Source organism: Phyllobates terribilis, unplaced genomic scaffold (assembly GCF_046119375.1).
Source record: "Phyllobates terribilis strain yellow unplaced genomic scaffold, ASM4611937v1 Scaffold_29__1_contigs__length_15306474, whole genome shotgun sequence".
NCBI lineage: Eukaryota > Metazoa > Chordata > Amphibia > Anura > Dendrobatidae > Phyllobates > Phyllobates terribilis.
In genome coordinates this window covers 11,944,126-11,965,844 of record NW_027362789.1, presented here as the reverse complement: position 1 = coordinate 11,965,844, position 21,719 = coordinate 11,944,126, and the positions used below count along the sequence as shown (strand labels likewise).

Sequence of the window (21,719 nt, the reverse complement as noted above, 5' to 3'; positions counted from 1 at the left end):
CCAGCTCTGTCTGCCGTGGCTTCCAGGATGTTGCCATGACGACCCGATGACAACATCCGGGTCACCAGACAACAGGAAGATTGTTTGGACATGCGCAGTGCATCTCCAAACTATCTTCTCCCTGTCCAGCGCTGACAGCCTGCATAGCACAGGGATGGTGCTGCATTCCTGTGCCATGCAGGCGATCAGAATAAAAAAAGTGAAAGTCCCAGAGTGGGACAAAGTAATAAAGTATAAAAACTATCAGAAAGTGAAAAAAAAAATAAAAAAAAAATTGTAAAAATATATAAAAAAAAAATCCACCAAAAATAAAAATAGAATGTACCCATCAATAAATGTTATTATAAAAATAAAAAAAACAATAAAAGTACACATATTTGGTATTGCCGCGTCCGGAACAACCTGACCTATAAAACTTTCCCACTAGTTAACCCCTTCAGTGAACAAGGGAAAAAAAATAAATAAAAATGAAGCAAAAAACAATGCTTTATCATCATACCGCCAAACAAAAAATGGAATAACACGTAATCAAAAAGACGAATAAAAATAAAAATGGTACCGCTGAAAACGTCATCTCGTCCCGCAAAAAACAAGCCACCATACAGCTCCATCAGCCGAAAAATAAAAAAGTTATAGCTCTCAGAATAAAGCTATGCTAAAAAATATTTTTTTCTATAAAATTGCTTTTATTATGTAAAAGTGCAAAACATAGAAAAACGATATAAATGTGGTACAGCTGTAAACGTACTGACCCAAAGAATAAATCTACCTTATCAATTTTACCACACGCGGGACAGAATAAAAAAAAAAACAATTCCTGAATTGTTGGTTTTTGTTTGTTCTGCCTCCCAAAAATCGGAATAGAAAGCGATCAAAAAATGTCACGTGCCTGAAAATGGCACCAATAACAACGTCAACTCATCCCACAAAAAACAAGCCGTCACATGACTGTCTGCCAAAATCTGGGAAAAATTATAGCTCTCAAAATATGGCGATGCAAAAACTAGATTTTACAAAAAATGCGTCTTTTAGTGTGTGACAGCTGTCAGTCATAAAAACTCCATATGATTCTGGTATCACTGTAATCGCACGGACCCGAAGAATAAAGTCGTCTAATCACTTATACCGCATGAAGAACGGCGTAAAAAATAAACTCTCGGGTTAGGGTTGGGCTAGGGTTAGGGCTGGGTTTGGGGTTAGGGTTGTGATGGGGTTGGGATTTTTTTCAAAAGTAAGAAAAAAAGATGACGATATGGCGACTAGTGTTGAGCTCAAGTGCTCGCTACTTGAGTTTGCATCGGGTGCTCGGGTATGCATTGAGTATCGTGGGTATTTGAGTGACATGCTCGAGTCTCCGCCCCATATGCTTCGCGGCCAAAAAAACTTCGTGGGGATTGCCTGCCATGCACGAGCGATCCCCGCATGTTTTTTTTTGGGTGTCTAATAACATTGAAACATGCAGGGCAGGGACTCGAGCATGTCACTCGAGCACACACAGTACATGGTGCATACCTGAGTACCCGATGCAAACTCAAGTAGCGAGCACTTGCGCTCAAGACTAATGACAACTTATTCAATATGATGACCTAATGTTATCAAATTCTGTGTCGTACCTCTGGGTTCAAAATGTTCACTATACACCTTAACAAAATCCTTGAGGGGTATAGTTTCCAAAATGGGGTCACTTGGGAGGGAGCTCCACTGTTTAGTCACATCAGGGGCTCTCCAAACGCGACATGGTGTCCGCTAACAAATTGAATGGAAAATCGGCTCAAATTGTTAGCGGACACCATGTTGCGTTTGGAGAGCCCCTGTGTGCCCAAACATTGGAGCTCCCCCACAAGTGACCCCATTTTGGAAACTAGACCCCCCAAGGCACCTATCTAGATGCATAGTGAGCACTTGGAACCCCCAGGTGCTTCACAAATTGATTCGTAAAAATGAAAAAGTGAAAAAAAAACACTTTTTCATTTTTACGAATCAATTTGTAAAGCACCTGGGGGTTCCAAGTGCTCACTATGCATCTAGATAGGTGCCTTTGGGGGTCTAGTTTCCAAAATGGGGTCACTTGTGGGGGAGCTCCAATGTTTAGGCACATCAGGGGCTCTCCAAACGCAACATGGCGTCCGCTAATTATTCAAGCAAATTTTACAATCAAAAAGTCAAATGGCGCTCCTTCCCTTCCAAGCCCTGCCGAGCGCCCAAACAGTGTTTTTTCCCCACATATGGGGTATCTGCGTGCCCAGGGGAAATTGCACAACAAATTTTGGGGTCCATTTTTTCTTGTTACCCCTGTGAAAATAAAAAAAATTGGGTCTAAAGTAACATTTTTGTGAAAAAAGTTAAATGTTCATTTTTTTCTTCCACATTCCAAAAATTCCTGTGAAGCACCTGAAGGGTTAATAAAGTTCTTGAATGTGGTTTTGGGCACCTTGAGGGGTGCAGTTTTTAGAATGGTGTCACTTTTGGGTATTTTCTGTCATAAAGACCTCTCAAAGTGACCTCAAATGTGATGTGGTCCCTAAAATAAATGGTTTTGTAAATTTTGTTGGAAAAATGAGAAATCGCTGGTCAACTTTTAACCCTTTTAGCTCCCTAAGAAAAAAAAATTTTGGTTCCAAAATTGTGCTGATGTAAAGTAGACATGTGGGAAATGTTATTTATTAACTCTTTTGCGTGACATATCTCTCTGATTTAAGGGCATAAAAATTCAAAGTTTGAAAATTGCAAAATTTTCAAAATTTTTGCCAAATTTCCGTTTTTTTCACAAATAAACGCAAGTGATATCGAAGAAATTTTTCCACAATCATGAAGTACAATATGTCACGAAAAAACAATCTCAGAATCAGGGGGATCCGTTGAAGCGTTCCAAAGTAATTACCGCATAAAGTGACAGTGGTCAGAATTGTAAAAATTGGCCTGGTCATTAACGTGCAAACCACCCTCAGGGGTTAAGTGGTTAATATCCTCAGAAAACACTGCTATATACTTGTGGTCGACCCGGACCTGAGGGTGCTGTGGGATGTACTGTCAAAACAACTTTCAGAAAGGGTCGTTTAATTAGGGACCGTTTAGTGCATAGTTTCTATTAAAAAAAACTCCACCGAAGGGGACTTGGCTAGATAGAACAGTTTGCGGTTTCTTTAGATGTGGAGAACGTTGTACATGTAATTGGATGAGACCATGTAAATCTTTCTCGAGCTCCTCCACGGGTAAAACCTTTTTTCAGAGGGATTATTCCAACTGTAAAACGTCAGGACTTATATATATGGCCACATGCACTTGCCCCCTAGATTATGTATGCAGGACCAAGAGGGAGTCTAGGAGGAGGGTGGGGGAGGGGGAATTTGGGTGATATACACCATGGTCGGGACACTCCATTAGTGAGACATATGAACAGTGTACATCGATGTGAAACCGGAGACATCTTATGTATCATTGAGATGGTTAAACCTAATGTGAGAGGAGGTGATCACAATAGATGTATCCTCAAAAAGGAAAGTGAATTTTTAGATGTTATTCACTAGCCACTCAATGAGCAAATTCCCTATGCCTGTTTTGTATGAATACAGCCCCATTCCGGATTACATTTTTGGATTTTATACTCTACCCATTGCTACTCAGTTCCCTGTGAATGGGGTTCACATATTGTTGTACTTCATCAAGATATTTGAGCTTTTATATAAGAATTATTTCTTATCAGTTATATCACACACATATACTATTTAGTAACTAACAAGTGTGGTGTTCCTTGTGTATCTCTAATTATACAATAGGGATCAAATTTGACCATTTAGGAATATACTGTGGTCCATCATCCCTATTTTATGTAGTGATATTGTAGATCTACATGCTTATTGCATGATGGGAGGATGAGCTATTCTTGTTTTTAGTCTCCTATCATGCTGATCTCAGAGATGGGACTTTTCTATATTGCTGGAACGCAATCCAAATTCATTATGCACTCCAGCATGGAACTCATGCACAGTCATACATAGGAGACCGTAATGCTCTCCAGCATAGAATACACACATCCAGGCATGCGCAATCGCTGACAATGACCTTAGATGCGCTCTGGCATGGAGTGCATAACTACGGCCATGCGCAGTGTTAGACATCAGGCGTTTGCTGGATCTGAAATTGGGTCAGAATCATCAGTGGATTCTGTGGTCTCCCATTCTGGTCCAGCCAGGGCAGATGCTGCTCAGCATCACCATCAGTCCCAACGCCTAGCTAGTGCACGAGATGTACAAGCTGTCTCTCTGGTCTTTGTTCCTAGTAGTGTTAAGAATAGGTTGCGGAGGGGAACATGGCTGCTACAGCCTAAGTCCAGGGTGAACTGCACTGAGCATGCCCGTGACATGGCGGACTGTGATTGGTGGTTGGATGTCAGGTGATCCGGTGACCTGGCACCGCCTGATTGGTCGCGGGTGACGTCATCAGTAGTGCGACCAATAATACGACTGTGGGCAGGGCTTAGTCTTTAAATAGCCCGACCACAAACATGGTGCTCTCTGATCATTCCATTTAGGTTGTGCTCTTGTGTGGACGCTTGTCTGTTTGGGCTCCACGTGCTCCCTAGCTGCTCTCTCCGTGACCTTCCGATGCCAGAGTTCGCTCGGCTGATTAGCACAGGTCGCTTAGGCAGGCTTAGCTGTGTTTAGGGAGGTAGTTCCCGTTTGGCATTCTGGCTCCGGCAAGGGGGTTGCTATACACCCCGAGCAGACTGCGGGGTCCGTATCCCTGGCACTGCCTGCTAGCCACTTGGAGAGTTAATCCGCAGGCTGGTCACACACCGGCTGGGAGCACGGCGTGAGTCATACACACCTCCTAGCGCCTGCTGCGTAGCCTCTGTGCAGTCAACAGAGCTACGGCTACGTTATTTGTCGCACATCTATCGTGCAGTTAACGGAGATAGTGCGAATCCCTTTTCCCGTCCCGGTGTGTAGTAACACTGGAGGGATTTATACTTTAGTTGGTTGTTTTACATTCTTACCCGGTAGGTGTTCGGCTGCAGTCTTCTAGGCTTTATCGCGGACCCCGGGTTCGGTTGCTTTCCATTTTAATAAAGTTGTTGCAACCGTCCCCTTAACATGCAGTCCCAGGTACGAGTGGCACGGAGGCAATCAGTTTATCTGGCGTTTCAGTGTAAAGTGCGTCACTTCCGGACATGAACACTAGGGGATGGACATTATCAGACCTCTAGCGCATGAGAAGTAGCGCAGCCACAATACATTATTATAGACATACTCCATTCTATATATCCTATGACAATTCACCTCTAGGAATGAGAATGGGTCTCCTAGTCTGGGGAGGGGTTTTGGATGAAGTGGGATATTTATACATGGACATATGGCTATTAGGCACACTATGCTGAACATCATGAATTATCATCCCTGTATCAAGCCTCCTGATGAAACTAGTGGGGAAATGCACTGAGGTGGATTATTGAAGCATTCTCTGGTGAGTACCATACCCTTTCCATTTATATATAGCTTGAGACATATCTGATCCTATTTAATGTATCAGTGTATTTTTTATATATATCAGGGTTAACTAGGGCTTCTGAGGTACAGCCACCAGTGAGCAGAGGTGCCATTGTCGTTCCTTAGAGTGCCAACCTCCGTGGCTAGGCAGTATCAGCTTTGTTTAGGTACAGGATAGGGTAAGGTAGTGACTGTATCAATTATTCAGCAGCATCATTGCTTACATCTGTTTATATAGATCCACAACAGTATCTCGGACCTCCCTCTCCTTCCCCATCATCACAGTTTCAGCGAGATCCACATTCCCGTGACGGTGATACCATTGAATAGAATAGTGAATCAGGAGTTGAAAGCTCCCTGATCCACCATTCAGCATTTGTCTGTGAGTCTGAGACTCCGTGCACTGCAGCCACAAACACGTCACTACATCACGGCTGTATTGTGGAGACTCAGTTTGACCAAGGTTTCTGACCTTAATTAGCCGTTGTGTTTTTGCTGCCAAGAGATTCAGAAATGTTGCCGACATTTCTGCACCAAATACTCAATGTGCACACATACCTTAGGGTTATGGCTTGTTCACTATCATCATAAGGAAAGACCAGGTGATGCAAATTTCCCAGATTTATAAAAAGCCAGCCTCCTCTAACCTTGTGCCCAAAAAAACGCAGCCATGGGTTCTTCTAAGCAGCTGCCGAGCACTCTGAAAATGAAAATGGTGGAGGCCACAAAGCAGGAGAAGACCATAAGAAGATAGCAAAGCTTTTTCAATTTGCCCTTTGTTACAGGGCTTTATTCCGTATATTAATTATTAATGCCAGCCTTGGCTATCAATAACCAATATCCGGCTAATACCTCACATGTTACGTACACTGATTCACATGCTATAAACTATACTGAACGGCGACTAACTGAGATGAAACCGCGTACCAATGAAAGATATTTATTACACACAAGTCTTCAGTTATTATACTACTAATTACCGCACTAACACAGTACAAATAATAATATATAATTAGCCCCACAGTACCCTAATTATACTTCCCACCCACTTACCTAAAAACATACATACATTAATAAGAGTCCACCGCCCATCACTAACTATTCCTACAGAGAACAAGGGGTTAATAGCAGCGATATTTAACAGAGTCCAGGTACTGTGAGGCTGAAGATCCTGCTTGAGGGTGACCACAGTTGCTTGATGGTAGGAGAGTGGGTGCTGCAGCCTGAAGGAACGCTGGGGTCATGTGGGGTGAAGAGAGGCAGAAGATCAGGTCAGAAGGTGAGCAGCAGAGTGTGACAGGCTGCCCGCTGCAGCACACAGGGGGACATGGAGAGAGGAGGAGGGGGCCACGGATGAAGGGGCTGCTGCAGAGTACAGTGCAGGACGGGAGCAGGGCTGAGGCTGGAGAGCAGAGGAGATGAAGCGACTGCAGGCAAAGGATGACACAGAGAGGAGGAGGAGGCCATGGATGAAGGGGCTGCTGCAGAGTACAGTGCAGGATGGGAGCAGAGCTGAGTCTGCTGAGCAGAGGAGATGAAGGGACTGCGGGCAGAGGATGACACAGAGAGGAGGAGGGGGCTATGGATGAAGGGGCTGCTGCGGAGTACAGTGCAGGACGGGAGCAGGGCTGAGACTGGAGAGCAGAGGAGATAAAGGGACTGCAGGCAAAGGATGACACAGAGAGGAGGAGGGGGCCATGGATGAAGGGTCTGCTGCGGAGTACAGTGCAGGACGGGAGCAGGGCTGAGGCTGGAGAGCAGAGGAGATGAAGGGACTGCGGGCAGAGGATGACACAGAGGAGGAGGGGGCCATGGATGAAGGGTCTGCTGCGGAGTACAGTGCAGGAAGGGAGCAGGGCTGAGGCTGGAGAGCAGAGGAGATAAAGGGACTGCAAGCAGAGGATGACACAGAGAGGAGGAGGGGGCCATGGATGAAGGGGCTGCTGCGGAGTACAGTGCAGGATGGGAGCAGGGCTGAGACTGGAGAGCAGAGGAGATGAAGGGACTGCGGGCAGAGGATGACACAGAGAGGAGGAGGGGGCCATGGATGAAGGGGCTGCTGCGGAGTACAGTGCAGGATGGGAGCAGGGCTGAGGCTGGAGAGCAGAGGAGATGAAGGGACTGCGGGCAGAGGATGACACAGAGGAGGAGGGGGCCATGGATGAAGGGTCTGCTGCGGAGTACAGTGCAGGACGGGAGCAGGGCTGAGGCTGGAGAGCAGAGGAGATAAAGGGACTGCAAGCAGAGGATGACACAGAGAGGAGGAGGGGGCCATGGATGAAGGGGCTGCTGCGGAGTACAGTGCAGGATGGGAGCAGGGCTGAGACTGGAGAGCAGAGGAGATGAAGGGACTGCGGGCAGAGGATGACACAAAGAGGAGGAGTGGGCCATGGATGAAGGGGCTGCTGTGGAGTACAGTGCAGGACGGGAGCAGGGCTGAGGCTGGAGAGCAGAGGAGATAAAGGGACTGCGGGCAGAGGATGACACAGAGAGGAGGAGGGGGCCATGGATGAAGGAGCTGCTGCGGAGTACGGTGCAGGACGGGAGCAGGGCTGAGGCTGGAGAGCAGAGGAGATAAAGGGACTGCAGGCAAAGGATGACACAGAGAGGAGGAGGAGGCCATGGATGAAGGGGCTGCTGCGGAGTACAGTGCAGGACGGGAGCAGAGCTGAGGCTGGAGAGCAGAGGAGATGAAGGGACTGCGGGCAAAGGATGACACAGAGAGGAGGAGGGGGCCATGGATGAAGGGGCTGCTGCGGAGTACAGTGCAGGATGGGAGCAGGGCTGAGACTGGAGAGCAGAGGAGATGAAGGGACTGCGGGCAGAGGATGACACAAAGAGGAGGAGTGGGCCATGGATGAAGGGGCTGCTGTGGAGTACAGTGCAGGACGGGAGCAGGGCTGAGGCTGGAGAGCAGAGGAGATGAAGGGACTGCGGGCAGAGGATGACACAGAGAGGAGGAGGGGGCCATGGATGAAGGAGCTGCTGCGGAGTACGGTGCAGGACGGGAGCAGGGCTGAGGCTGGAGAGCAGAGGAGATAAAGGGACTGCAGGCAAAGGATGACACAGAGAGGAGGAGGAGGCCATGGATGAAGGGGCTGCTGCGTAGTACAGTGCAGGACGGGAGCAGAGCTGAGGCTGGAGAGCAGAGGAGATGAAGGGACTGCGAGCAAAGGATGACACAGAGAGGAGGAGGGGGCCATGGATGAAGGGGCTGCTGCGGAGTACAGTGCAGGATGGGAGCAGGGCTGAGACTGGAGAGCAGAGGAGATGAAGGGACTGCGGGCAGAGGATGACACAGAAAGGAGGAGGGGGCCATGGATGAAGGGGCTGCTGCGGAGTACAGTGCAGGGCTGAGGCTGGAGAGCAGAGGAGATGAAGGGACTGCAAGCAGAGGATGACACAGAGAGGAGGAGGGCGCCATGGATGAAGGGGCTGCTGCGGAGTACAGTGCAGGACGGGAGCAGGGCTGAGGCTGGAGAGCAGAGGAGATGAAGGGACTGCGGGCAAAGGATGACACAGAGAGGAGGAGGGGGCCATGGATGAAGGGTCTGCTGCGGAGTACAGTGCAGGACGGGAGCAGGGCTGAGGCTGGAGAGCAGAGGAGATGAAGGGACTGCAGGCAAAGGATGACACAGAGAGGAGGAGGGGGCCATGGATGAAGGGGCTGCTGCGGAGTACAGTGCAGGACGGGAGCAGGGCTGAAGCTGGAGATCAGAGGAGATGAAGGGACTGCAAGCAGAGGATGACACAGAGAGGAGGAGGGGGCCATGGATGAAGGGGCTGCTGCGGAGTACAGTGCAGGACGGGAGCAGGGCTGAGGCTGGAGAGCAGAGGAGATGAAGGGACTGCGGGCAGAGGATGACACAGAGAGGAGGAGGGGGCCATGGATGAAGGGGCTGCTGCAGAGTACAGTGCAGGACGGGAGCAGGGCTGAGGCTGGAGAGCAGAGGAGATGAAGGGACTGCGGGCAAAGGATGACACAGAGAGGAGGAGGGGGCCATGGATGAAGGGGCTGCTGCGGAGTACAGTGCAGGACGGGAGCAGGGCTGAGGCTGGAGAGCAGAGGAGATGAAGGGACTGCGGGCAAAGGATGACACAGAGAGGAGGAGGGGGCCATGGATGAAGGGGCTGCTGCGGAGTACAGTGCAGGACGGGAGCAGGGCTGAGGCTGGAGAGCAGAGGAGATGAAGGGACTGCGGGCAAAGGATGACACAGAGAGGAGGAGGGGGCCATGGATGAAGGGGCTGCTGCGTTGTACAGTGCAGGACGGGAGCAGGGCTGAGGCTGGAGAGCAGAGGAGATGAAGGGACTGCGGGCAAAGGATGACACAGAGAGGAGGAGGGGGCCATGGATGAAGGGGCTGCTGCGGAGTACAGTGCAGGATGGGAGCAGGGCTGAGACTGGAGAGCAGAGGAGATGAAGGGACTGCGGGCAGAGGATGACACAGAGAGGAGGAGGGGGCCATGGATGAAGGGGCTGCTGCGGAGTACAGTGCAGGACGGGAGCAGGGCTGAGACTGGAGAGCAGAGGAGATGAAGGGACTGCGGGCAGAGGATGACACAGAGAGGAGGAGGGGGCCATGGATGAAGGGGCTGCTGCGGAGTACAGTGCAGGATGGGAGCAGGGCTGAGACTGGAGAGCAGAGGAGATGAAGGGACTGCGGGCAGAGGATGACACAGAGAGGAGGAGGGGGCCATGGATGAAGGGGCTGCTGCGGAGTACAGTGCAGGACGGGAGCAGGGCTGAGACTGGAGAGCAGAGGAGATGAAGGGACTGCGGGCAGAGGATGACACAGAGAGGAGGAGGGGGCCATGGATGAAGGGGCTGCTGCGGAGTACAGTGCAGGACGGGAGCAGGGCTGAGGCTGGAGAGCAGAGGAGATGAAGGGACTGCGGGCAAAGGATGACACAGAGAGGAGGAGGGGGCCATGGATGAAGGGGCTGCTGCGGAGTACAGTGCAGGACGGGAGCAGGGCTGAGGCTGGAGAGCAGAGGAAATGAAGGGACTGCGGGCAAAGGATGACACAGAGAGGAGGAGGGGGACATGGATGAAGGGGCTGCTGCGGAGTATAATGCAGGACGGGAGCAGGGCTGAGGCTGGAGAGCAGAGGAGATGAAGGGACTGCGGGCAGAGGATGACACAGAGAGGAGGAGTGGGCCATGGATGAAGGGGCTGCTGCGGAGTACAGTGCAGGATGGGAGCAGGGCTGAAACTGGAGAGCAGAGGAGATGAAGGGACTGCGGGCAGAGAATGACACAGAGAGGAGGAGGGGGCCACGGATGAAGGGGCTGCTGCGGAGTACAGTGCAGGACGGGAGCAGGGCTGAGGCTGGAGAGCAGAGGAGATGAAGGGACTGCGGGCAAAGGATGACACAGAGAGGAGGAGGGGGCCATGGATGAAGGGGCTGCTGCGGAGTACAGTGCAGGACGGGAGCAGGGCTGAGGCTGGAGAGCAGAGGAGATGAAGGGACTGCGGGCAGAGGATGACACAGAGAGGAGGAGGGGGCCACGGATGAAGGGGCTGCTGCGGAGTACAGTGCAGGACGGGAGCAGGGCTGAGGCTGGAGAGCAGAGGAGATGAAGGGACTGCGGGCAAAGGATGACACAGAGAGGAGGAGGGGGCCATGGATGAAGGGGCTGCTGCGGAGTACAGTGCAGGACGGGAGCAGGGCTGAGGCTGGAGAGCAGAGGAGATGAAGGGACTGCGGGCAAAGGATGACACAGAGAGGAGGAGGGGGCCATGGATGAAGGGGCTGCTGCGGAGTACAGTGCAGGACGGGAGCAGGGCTGAGGCTGGAGAGCAGAGGAGATGAAGGGACTGCGGGCAGAGGATGACACAGAGAGGAGGAGGGGGCCACGGATGAAGGGGCTGCTGCGGAGTACAGTGCAGGACGGGAGCAGGGCTGAGGCTGGAGAGCAGAGGAGATGAAGGGACTGCGGGCAAAGGATGACACAGAGAGGAGGAGGGGGCCATGGATGAAGGGGCTGCTGCGGAGTACAGTGCAGGACGGGAGCAGGGCTGAGGCTGGAGAGCAGAGGAGATGAAGGGACTGCGGGCAAAGGATGACACGTGGAGCTAGAGAGGAGGGGAACAGCGGCAGGTCAGGTGGAGGCAGGCAGGGAAGTAGAAGAGTAGAGCGTGCAAGCACTGCCATTTTGCGATGACCTCCGCCCTCCTCCTGCTATGCATGCTGGACACGAGTGCCAGCATGGCGTTATGATGACATTGCATACACAGGCATCCCTGTATGCACCTGTGCGCACCCGGCGGCAGGGCGCTTTGAAGTGCGGGGCGCCCACACTGATATGATTATATCAGTGCTGGCGTCTGGACCCCTGCAGGCAGCGGCTATTGCCAGGACAAGGATCTCTTTGATCCTTTTATCCTAGCAGTGTGACTCTCTACTAACATGGTAATTAACCATGTCAGCACATAGCCACAGGCAGTAGATGGACATCTGTCCATCTTCTTTTGACATGCCCAGACTTTTCTTGTCCTGGGCATATCTGAACAGTGGGGGGATTATTATAAAGGGGGCCAACTATGTATGTGTGGAGGCACAATTATATTTATGTGCATGTGGACATATATAAGTGTGGGGACACATGGGGACATAGGCACATAAGGCAATACACTGTGTGCCAAATTATTAGGCAAATGAGTATTTTGATCACATGATATTTTTTATACATGTTGTCCTACTCCAAGCTGCATGGGCTTGAGAGCCAACTACCAATTAAGTAAATCTGATGATGTGCATCTCTGTAGGTGCTGACTAATGACATCAACACCCTATATGAGGTGTGCTTATTTATTAGGCAACTTCCTTTCCTTTGGCAAAATGGGTCAGAAGAGAGATTTGACGGGCTCTGAAAAGTCCAAAATTGTGAGATGTCTTGCAGAGGGATGCAGCAGTCTTGAAATTTCCAAACTTTTGAAGCGTGATAACCGAACAATCATGGGTTTCATGGCAAATAGCCAACAGGGTCGCAAGAAGCGTGTTGGCCAAAAAAGGCGCAAAATAACTGCCCATGAATTGAGGAAAATCAAGCGTGAAGCTGCCAAGATGCCATTCGCCACCAGTTTTGCCATATTTCAGAGCTGCAACGTGTGCGATACTCAGGGACATGGCCACGGTAAGGAAGGCTGAAAAACGACCACTTTTGAACAAGAAACATAAGATAAAATGTCAAGAATGGGCAAAGAAATATCTTGACTGATCTTTCAAAGGTTTTATGGACTGATGAAATGAGAGTGACTCTGGATGGGCCAGAGGCTGGATCAGTAAAGGGCAAAGAACTCCACTCCGACTCAGACACCAGAAAGGTGTAGGTTGGGTACTGGTATGGGCTGGTATCATCAAAGATGAACTTGCGGGACCTTTTCGGGTTGAGGATGGAGTGAAGCTCAACTCCCAGACCTACTGCCAGTTTCTGGAAGACAACTTCTTCAAGCAGTGGTACAGGAAGAAGTCGGTATCGTTCAAGAAAAACATGATTTTCATGCAGGACAATGCTCCATCACATGCATCCAACTACTCCACGACTTGGCTGGCCAGTAAAGGTCTAAAAAAAGAAAAAATAATGACATGGCCCCCTTGTTCACCTGATCTGAACCCCATAGAGAACCTGTGGTCCATCATAAAATGTGAGATCTACAGGGAGGGAAAACAGTACACCTCTCGGAACAGTGTCTGGGAGGCTGTGGTGGCTGCTGCATGCAATGTTGATCGAAAACAGATCAAGCAACTGACAGAATCTATGGATGGAAGGCTGTTGAGTGTCATCATAAAGAAAGGTGGCTATACTGATCACTATTTTTTTGTTTTTGCATGTCAGAAATGTTTATTTCTAAATTTTGTGCACTGATATTGGTTTTCCTGGTGAAAATAAACAAGTGAGGTGGGATTATATTTGGTTTTTATTAAGTTTCCTAATAATTCTGCACAGTAATAGTTACTTGCACAAACAGATATCCTCCTAAGAGAGCAAAATCTAAAAAAAAAAACACTCCAACTTCCAAAAATATTAAGCTTGGATATTTGAGTCTTTTGGGTTGATTGAGAACATAGTTGTTGATCAATAATAAAAATAATCCTCTAAAATACAACTTGCCTAATAATTCGGCACGCAGTGTATATGCACATGCATATACAGGTACTTCTCACTAAATTAGAATATCAAAAAGTTACTTTATTTCAGTTCTTCAATACAAAAAGTGAAACTCATTATATAGCGTCATTACAAACAGAGTGATCTATTTCAAATGTTTATTTCAGTTAAGGTTGATTATGGCTTACAGCCAATGAAAACACACAAGTCATTATCTCAGTAAATTAGAATATTTTATAACACCAGCTTGAAAAATTATTTTAAAATCTGAATTGTTGGCCTACTGAAATGTATGTTCAGTAAATGCACTCAATACTTGGTCGGGGCTCCTTTTGCATCAATGCGGCGTGGCATGGAGGCGATCAACTGTGACACTGCTGAGGTGTTATGGAAGCCCAAGTTGCTTTGATAGCAGCCTTCAGCTCATCTGCATTGTTGCGTCTGGGGTCTTTCATCTTCTTCTTGACAATACCCCATAGATTCTCTATAGGGTTAAGGTCAGAAGAGTTTGCTGACCAATCAAGCCCAGTGATACTGTTGTTTGTGAACCAGGTATTGGTACTTTTGGCAGTGTGGACAGTTACCAAATCCTGCTGGAGAATGAAATTTCGATCTCCAAAAAGCTTGTCAGCGGAGGGAAGCTTGAACTGCTCTAAAATGTCCTGGTAGACGGCTGCGCTGACTTTGGTCTTGATAAAACACAGTGGACCTTCGCCAGCAGATGACATGGCTCCCCAAACCATCACTATTTGTGGAAACTTCACACTAGACCTCAAGCAGCTTGGATTGTGACCTCTCCATTCTTCCTCCAGACTCTGGGACCTTGATTTCCAACACCTTGGAACACTGAGCAAAAGTCCAGGTCTTTTTCTCCTTGGCCCAGGTAAGACGCTTCTGGCGTTGTCTGTTGGTCATGAGTGGCTTGACACAAGGAATGCGACACTTGTAGCCCATGTCCTGGATACGTTTGTGTGTGGTGGCTCTTGAAACAATGACTCCAGCAGCAGTCCACTCCTTGGGAATCTCCCCCACATTTTTGAATGGCCTTTTCTCAACAATCCTTTCAAAGTTGTGGTTATCCCGGTTGCTTGTGCACCTTTTTCTACCACACTTTTTCCTTCCACTCAACTTTCCATTAATATGCTTGGATACAGCACTCTGTGAACAGCCAGCTTCTTTAGCAATGGCCTTTTGTGGCTTAGCCTCCTTGTGTGGTGTGTCAATGACTGCCTTCTGGACATCTGTCAAGTCAGAAGTTTTCCCCATGATTGTGGAGCCTACTGAAACAGACTAAGGGACCTTTTTAAATGCTTAGGAAGCCTTTGCAGATGTTTTTTTGTTAATTATTCTAATTTTCTGAGATAATGACTTTTTTTGTGTTTTCATTGGCTTTAAGCCATAATCATCAACATTAACAGAACTAAACAATTGAAATAGATCACCCTGTTTGTAATGACTCTATATAATGAGTTTCCTTTTTTTTTATTGAAGAACTGAAATAAATTGACTTTTTGATGATATTCTAGTGAGATGCACCTGTGTATATATATGAATTCGCATACATGGTAGTATGAAAAAACATACAGTACAGACCAAAAGTTTGGACACACCTTCTCATTTAAATATTTTTCTGTATTTTCATGACTATGAAAATTGTACATTCACACTGAAGGCATCAAAACTATGAATTAACACATGTGGAATTATATACTTAACAAAAAAGTGTGAAACAACTGAAAATATGTCTTATATTCTAGGTTCTTCAAAGTACCCACCTTTTGCTTTCATGACTGCTTTGCACACTCTTTGCATTCTCTTGATGATCTTCAAGAGGTAGTCACCGGAAATGGTTTTCACTTCACAGGTGTGCACTGTCAGGTTTAATAAGTGGGATTTCTTGCCTTATAAATGGGGTTGGGACCATCAGTTGTGTTGTGCAGAAGTCTGGTGGATACACAGCTGATAGTCCTACTGAATAGACTGTTAGAATTTGTATTATGGCAAGAAAAAAGCAGCTAAGTAAAGAAAAACGAGTGGCCATCATTACTTTAAGAAATGAAGGTCAGTGCGAAAAATGAAGGTCAGTGCGAAAAATTGGGAAAACTTTGAAAGTGTCCCCAAGTGCAGTTGCAAAACCCATCAAGCGCTACAAAGAAACTGGCTCACATGAGGACCGCCCCAGGAAAGGAAGACCAAGAGTCACATCTGCTTCTGAGGATAAGTTTATCCAAGTCACCAGCCTCAGAAATCGCAGGTTAACAGCAGCTCAGGTTAGAGACCAGGTCAATGCCACACAGAGTTCTAGCAGCAGACACACCTCTTCAACAACTGTTAAGAGGAGACTTTGTGCAGCAGGCCTTCATGGTAAAATAGCTGCTAGGAAACCACTGCTAAGGACAGGCAACAAGCAGAAGAGACTTGTTTGGGCTAAAGAACACAAGGAATGGACATTAGACCAGTGGAAATCTGTGCTTTGGTCTGATGAGTTCAAATTTGAGATCTTTGGTTCCAACCACCGTGTGTTTGTGCGATGCAGAAAAGGTGAATGGATGGACTCTACATGCCTGGTTCCCACCGTGAGGCATGGAGGAGGAGGTGTGATGGTGTGGGGGTGCTTTGCTGGTGACACTGTTGGAGATTTATTCAAAATTGAAGGAATACTGAACCAGCATGGCTACCACAGCATCTTGCAGCGGCATGCTTTTCCATCCGGTTTGCGTTTAGTTGGACCATCATTCATTTTTCAACAGACAATGACCCCAAACACACCTCCAGGCTGTGTAAGGGCTATTTGACCAAGAAGGAGAGTGATGGGGTGCTACGCCAGATGACCTGGCCTCCACAGTCACCAGACCTGAACCCAATCGAGATGGATTGGGGTGAGCTGGTCCGCAGAGTGAAGGCAACAGGGCAAACAAGTGCTAAGCACATCTGGGCACTCCTTCAAGATTGTTGGAAGACCATTTCTGGTGACTACCTCTTGAAGCTCATCAAGAGAATGCCAAGAGGGTGCAAAGCAGTCATCAAAGCAAAGGGTGGCTACTTTGAAGAACCTAGAATATAAGACATATTTTCAGTTGTTTCACACTTTTTTGTTAAGTATATAATTCCACATGTGTTAATTCATAGTTTTGATGCCTTCAGTGTGAATGTACAATTTTCATAGCATAGTCATGAAAATACGGAAAATCTTTAAATGAGAAGGTGTGTCCAAACTTTTGGTCTAATATATATATATATATATATATATATATATATATATATATATATATATATATATATATATATATATATATATATATATATATATATGTGCATAAATATTTTAGGACACTTATCTTTACACTCTTTCCTCAGTTCGAAATGTAATTAAGAAATGGCAGTTAACAGCAACAGCAAGGAAGACCAAGCTAAATTTCAGTGAGAGCTGCTCGTAGGATTGCTGGAGAGGCAAATCAGAAACCTCCCTTTACTGCAAAAGACCTTCAGAAAGATATAGAAGATTCTTTAGTTGTTGCACATTTTTCAACTGTTCAGAGACACCTGCTCAAATATGGCCTTCATGAAAGAGTCATCAGAAGAAAACCTCTCCTGAGTCCTCACCATAAAATTCTGTGTCAGAAGTATGCAAAACAACATCTAAATAAGCCTGATGCATTTTGGAAACATGTTCTGTGGACTGATGAGGTTAAAATAAAACTCTTTGGCCACAATGATCAAAGGTATGTGTGGAGAAAAAAGGGCACAGAATTTCAAGAAAAGAACACCTTGCCAACCATTAAGCCTGGAGGTGGATCAATCATGCTTTAGGGTTGTGTTGCAGCCAATGGCATGGGATTATTTCATGGGTAGAGAGAAGAATGGATTCAATGAAGTTTCAACAAATTCTTAATGCAATAACACCATCTGTAAAAAAAGCTGATGTTGAAAAGAGGATGGCTTCTTCAAATGGATAATGGATTCTAAACACATTTCAAAATCCACAATAGACAACCTCAAAGGCACAAGATGAAGGTTTTACAATGGCCCTTGCAGTCCTCTGATCTGAACATAATTGAAAATCTGTGGCTAGACGTCAAAATAGCAGTGCATGCAAGACGACCCAGGAATCTCACAAAACTGGAAGAATTTTCCAAGGAAGAATGGATGAAAATCCCTCAAACAAGAATTTAAAACCTCTTGTCTGGTTACAAAAAGCGTTTACAAGCTGTGATACTTGCAAAAGGTGGTGCTACTAGGTACTAACCAATCAGGGTGTCCAAACTTTTGCATCGGCCCATTTTCCATTTTGTAATTTTGACCATGGATGTTTCAACCTTTACATGCCACTGTGAGTAAAGGGAATTAAGGAAGGATTCCTTATCTTAGACAAACAAGGGCTGTAACGACACATCTCAACCTGTATGGTCCTCACAGGGATGATGGACCTTCCCATAATGGCTTGCTATACTGTTGTAGCTTTTAACAAAAGTTATGTAACGCCACATGTAACCATAAAGTTCTTGACTGCATAATTCAGGAGAAACATTCATAGTGTTGTGCCTGTTATCTGATATATATACTTGTCATCAAGTTCTTGTTAAGTAAAGTAAAGTTTATTTTTGGACTTTGGTCTCCTTCATTTATCTCCATACCATCTGGACTGGGCCTGCCAAGTACAGTGGCAGCATACGGTCTTCAGAGTCGGGAAATATGACTCCACCAAATTAAAGTCTGTGTTGCAATGCGGCATTGGTGGATGGAACAAGACATGATGTCTCAGATGTGCTCGATTGGATTCAGGTCTGGGGAATGGACAGGCCATTCCAAAGCATCAATGCCTTCATCATGCAGGAACTGCTGACACACTCCAGCCACATGAGGTCTGGCATTGTCCTGCATTAGGAGGAATCCAGGGCCAACCGCACCAGCATATGGTCTCACAAGGGGTCTGAGGATCTCATCTCGGTAACTAATGGCAGTCAGGCTACCTCTGGCGATCACATAGAAGGCTGTGTGGCCCTACAAGGAAATGCTTCCCCACACCATTATTGACTCACTGCCAAACCGGTCATGCTGGAGAACGTTCTCCACAGCATCTCCAGACTCTGTCACGTCTGTCACATGTGTGCAGTGTGAACCTGCTCTCATCCGTGAAGAACACAAGACGTCAATGTGGAATCTGCCAATCTTGGTGTTCTCTGGCAAATGCCAATGACCCTTTACCATGTTGTACTATAAGCACAACACCTACTTGTGGACTTCAAGCCTTCATACCACCCTCATGGAATCTGTTTCTGACAGTTTGAGCTGACAAATGTTAGTGGCCTGTTGAAGGTCATTTTGCAGGGATCTTGCACTGCTCCTCCTGTTCCTCCTTGCACAAAGGAGGAGGTAGCGGTCCTGATGCTGGGTTGTTGCCCTCCTACGGCCCCCTCCACATCTCCTCGTGTACTGACCTGTCTCCTGGTACAGTATATGCTCCATGCTTTGGACACTGTGCTGACACACAGTTACCCTTCTTGCCACAGCTCTCATTAATGTGCCATCCTGGATGAGCTGCACTACATGAGCAACTTCTGTGGGTTGTAGACACCGCCTCATGCTACTGTACCTCTAGGGGTGAGAGCAATGATAAAATGCAAAAGTGACCAAAACAGCCAAAAAGGATGAGAACAGAGAAATGTTTTGCAGAACCACTCCTTTATTGGGGGTATCTTGCTAATTGCCTATCATTTCTACCTGCTGTCTGTTCCATTTACACAACAGCAGGAGAAATTGATTCACAATCAGTGTTGCTTCATAACTGGACAGGTTGATTTCACAGAAGTGTGATTGACTTGGAGTTACATTGTGATGTTTAAGTGTTCCCTTTACATTTTTGAGTAGTGTACTTAACAGCCCCATACATAAGATAAGTGTTGGCTGAACGGTCATTTGGCAGATGGCTATTTTTCCCGACTCCCCCATACACACAAATATTCCAGCTTTCTTGGGGTCTGTATGAGAGAGTCACCTCCAGACTCCTCTAGCGGAGGATTATCTACAGGAAAAACAAACAATTAGCCTCCAAAATTGAGGATGCCAGATCCTTCTCTGCCCTGACATCATCTGTCGCGAGGCCCCCAAATACATTATATAGTCAGCCAACCCCCAATTCATTACATGCAACTTTAGTCTAATGTGTATGGAGGCTTTAAAATGTAACTCATTTGACGCTGCCTCTGTCCCGGCCTAATAGACTTTCGTACATTGCAGGTTAAGACACCATTATTAGGTATTTAAGTATCATAGTAACTAGGCAGCCTTATACTATCGAGTACTTGGGGGAGGAGGGGCATTCAGCTGAACTCTGTCACACCTTCCGAAATGCCATGTTTGCTTTTGACAGCAGCAATTGGTTAAACTGCCAGGGTTTATGTTGCAGTGGCATCTGTGCCATCCCTGCGGTGTACATCTATGTTCTGCTGCTCAAAGGATTTAATTATTTTAAAACAAATGTTTAATGTGTTAGAAAATAACAAAATTTGTCTTATGCTGTTTGCTTGTTTTTTCTTTTTATAAAAATTGTTGGTGCCAATTTTCTTTTGAAAAATTTTAATTTCTGCTTTTTTTCTGGTGTTTTTCTTGTAATATAGGAAAGCCTAAGGCCAGAAATAAACCCCATAAAAAACTGTACATGGAGACTTTGGTATCAAATAATTTCTGTCCGCAATATTTGTGTAAACAAAAAAGGTTTTCTAAATACATCAAACTTCTGTGTGTGAATCAGACATGAGATCTAACGTGATAGAAGATTACAGTCTGGGGAAGACGGGAAACATTCATATAGACGGCCGGTGGTGATGTAGTCAGTGACGGACTCTGGCCAAATATGTTTCTGGAGCCGTAGTAGAAGATGAAGATGTCGTCATCATCATGAAGTAGTTATTTCTCATGTTACGTGTAATGAATATCTCCTGCAGTTTTGCTAATGCCGATTCCAGTGTCCGTAAATGAGACGACAATTAGCAATAAGGAAGATGAGTCTATAAGAAACGTGTTCAGCTGCAGACTCCGAGGAAGAAACTGCTTGTTGGCTGTGTTCTAAAATATATTTGTTTTATTAGCAGATATAAAGAAGAAAACTAAATAGTGTAAAATAATAAATCTCCTCATATGTTTCCCTAATTATCTCCAGTAATTGTATTATTACACAGGATTTTTATGATGTTACATCTTCTTTTCATTCAGGTCTCTACAATATTCGATCTGCTTAGTGACAATCTTCTATATAAGAGAATTTTCCTTATGGACCCATCAAAACTGGATATGGATAAGGACAAGATGGCAGAGAAAATATTACACCTCACCCTAGAGATCCTCTTCCGTCTTACTGGAGAGGTGAGAGATTCTGATGACGTCACATTACATCATTCTTATCTATGGGAATAACAGATGGACAGAACTGGAGAGGTGAGGACTCTGGAAATGTCTGTAGTGAGATTTATTAATGTGTCTCTCCATAACCAGGATTACACAGTAGTGAAGAAGACCTCTAGTGAGCGCTGTCAGGACCCTGTGTCTGAGGAGTGGGCGAGACCCCTGAGCCCAATCACAGGACCTCCATCTCACCCCCTGATACATGAGGTCATCAATGACCAGAAGATCCTAGAACTCACCTACAAGATGATTGAGCTACTGACTGGAGAGGTGACACTGCTGGGACATTATACAGTAACGCTATGAAGGGATTGCAGTGATGACATTATTATTGTATGTGTCAGGTTCCTATAAGGTGTCAGGACGTCACCATCTATTTCTCTATGGAGGAGTGGGAGTATTTAGAGGGACACAAAAATCTGTACAAAGACATCATGATGGAGGTTCCCCAGCCCCTCACATCTCCAGGTAATAGACAGGACTAAATACACACAGCCTATAATTATCTGTATGTAAAGAATGAATTCAGTCCCTGTATGTGTTTCCTCCAGATCTATCCATTAAGAGGACAACACCAGAGAGATGTCCCCGTCCTCGTCTTCCACAGGACTGTAAACAAGAAGATCCCAATGTTCCTCAGGATCATCAGGTAGATGGAGAGAAGGTGTCATGAGATCTCCCCTATGATGTGTAGACGGCTGTGAAGGTCTTGTGCTCA

The 21,719-nt window shown here is 46.6% G+C and overlaps 1 protein-coding gene across 1 annotated transcript in view; it reads left to right on the top strand.

Annotated features, from left to right (window-relative positions):
• The window catches only part of LOC141178631 (uncharacterized), a 48,941-nt gene that overhangs the window by 10,771 nt on the left and 16,451 nt on the right, over positions 1–21,719 (top strand). Inside the window, exons 2-5 of the mRNA XM_073660520.1 lie at positions 20,813–20,962; positions 21,092–21,271; positions 21,346–21,469; positions 21,553–21,650. Coding sequence (XP_073516621.1) covers positions 20,870–20,962; positions 21,092–21,271; positions 21,346–21,469; positions 21,553–21,650 — 495 coding nt within the window. The 5' untranslated portion in view covers positions 20,813–20,869. The remainder of the gene's footprint in view (positions 1–20,812; positions 20,963–21,091; positions 21,272–21,345; positions 21,470–21,552; positions 21,651–21,719) is intronic.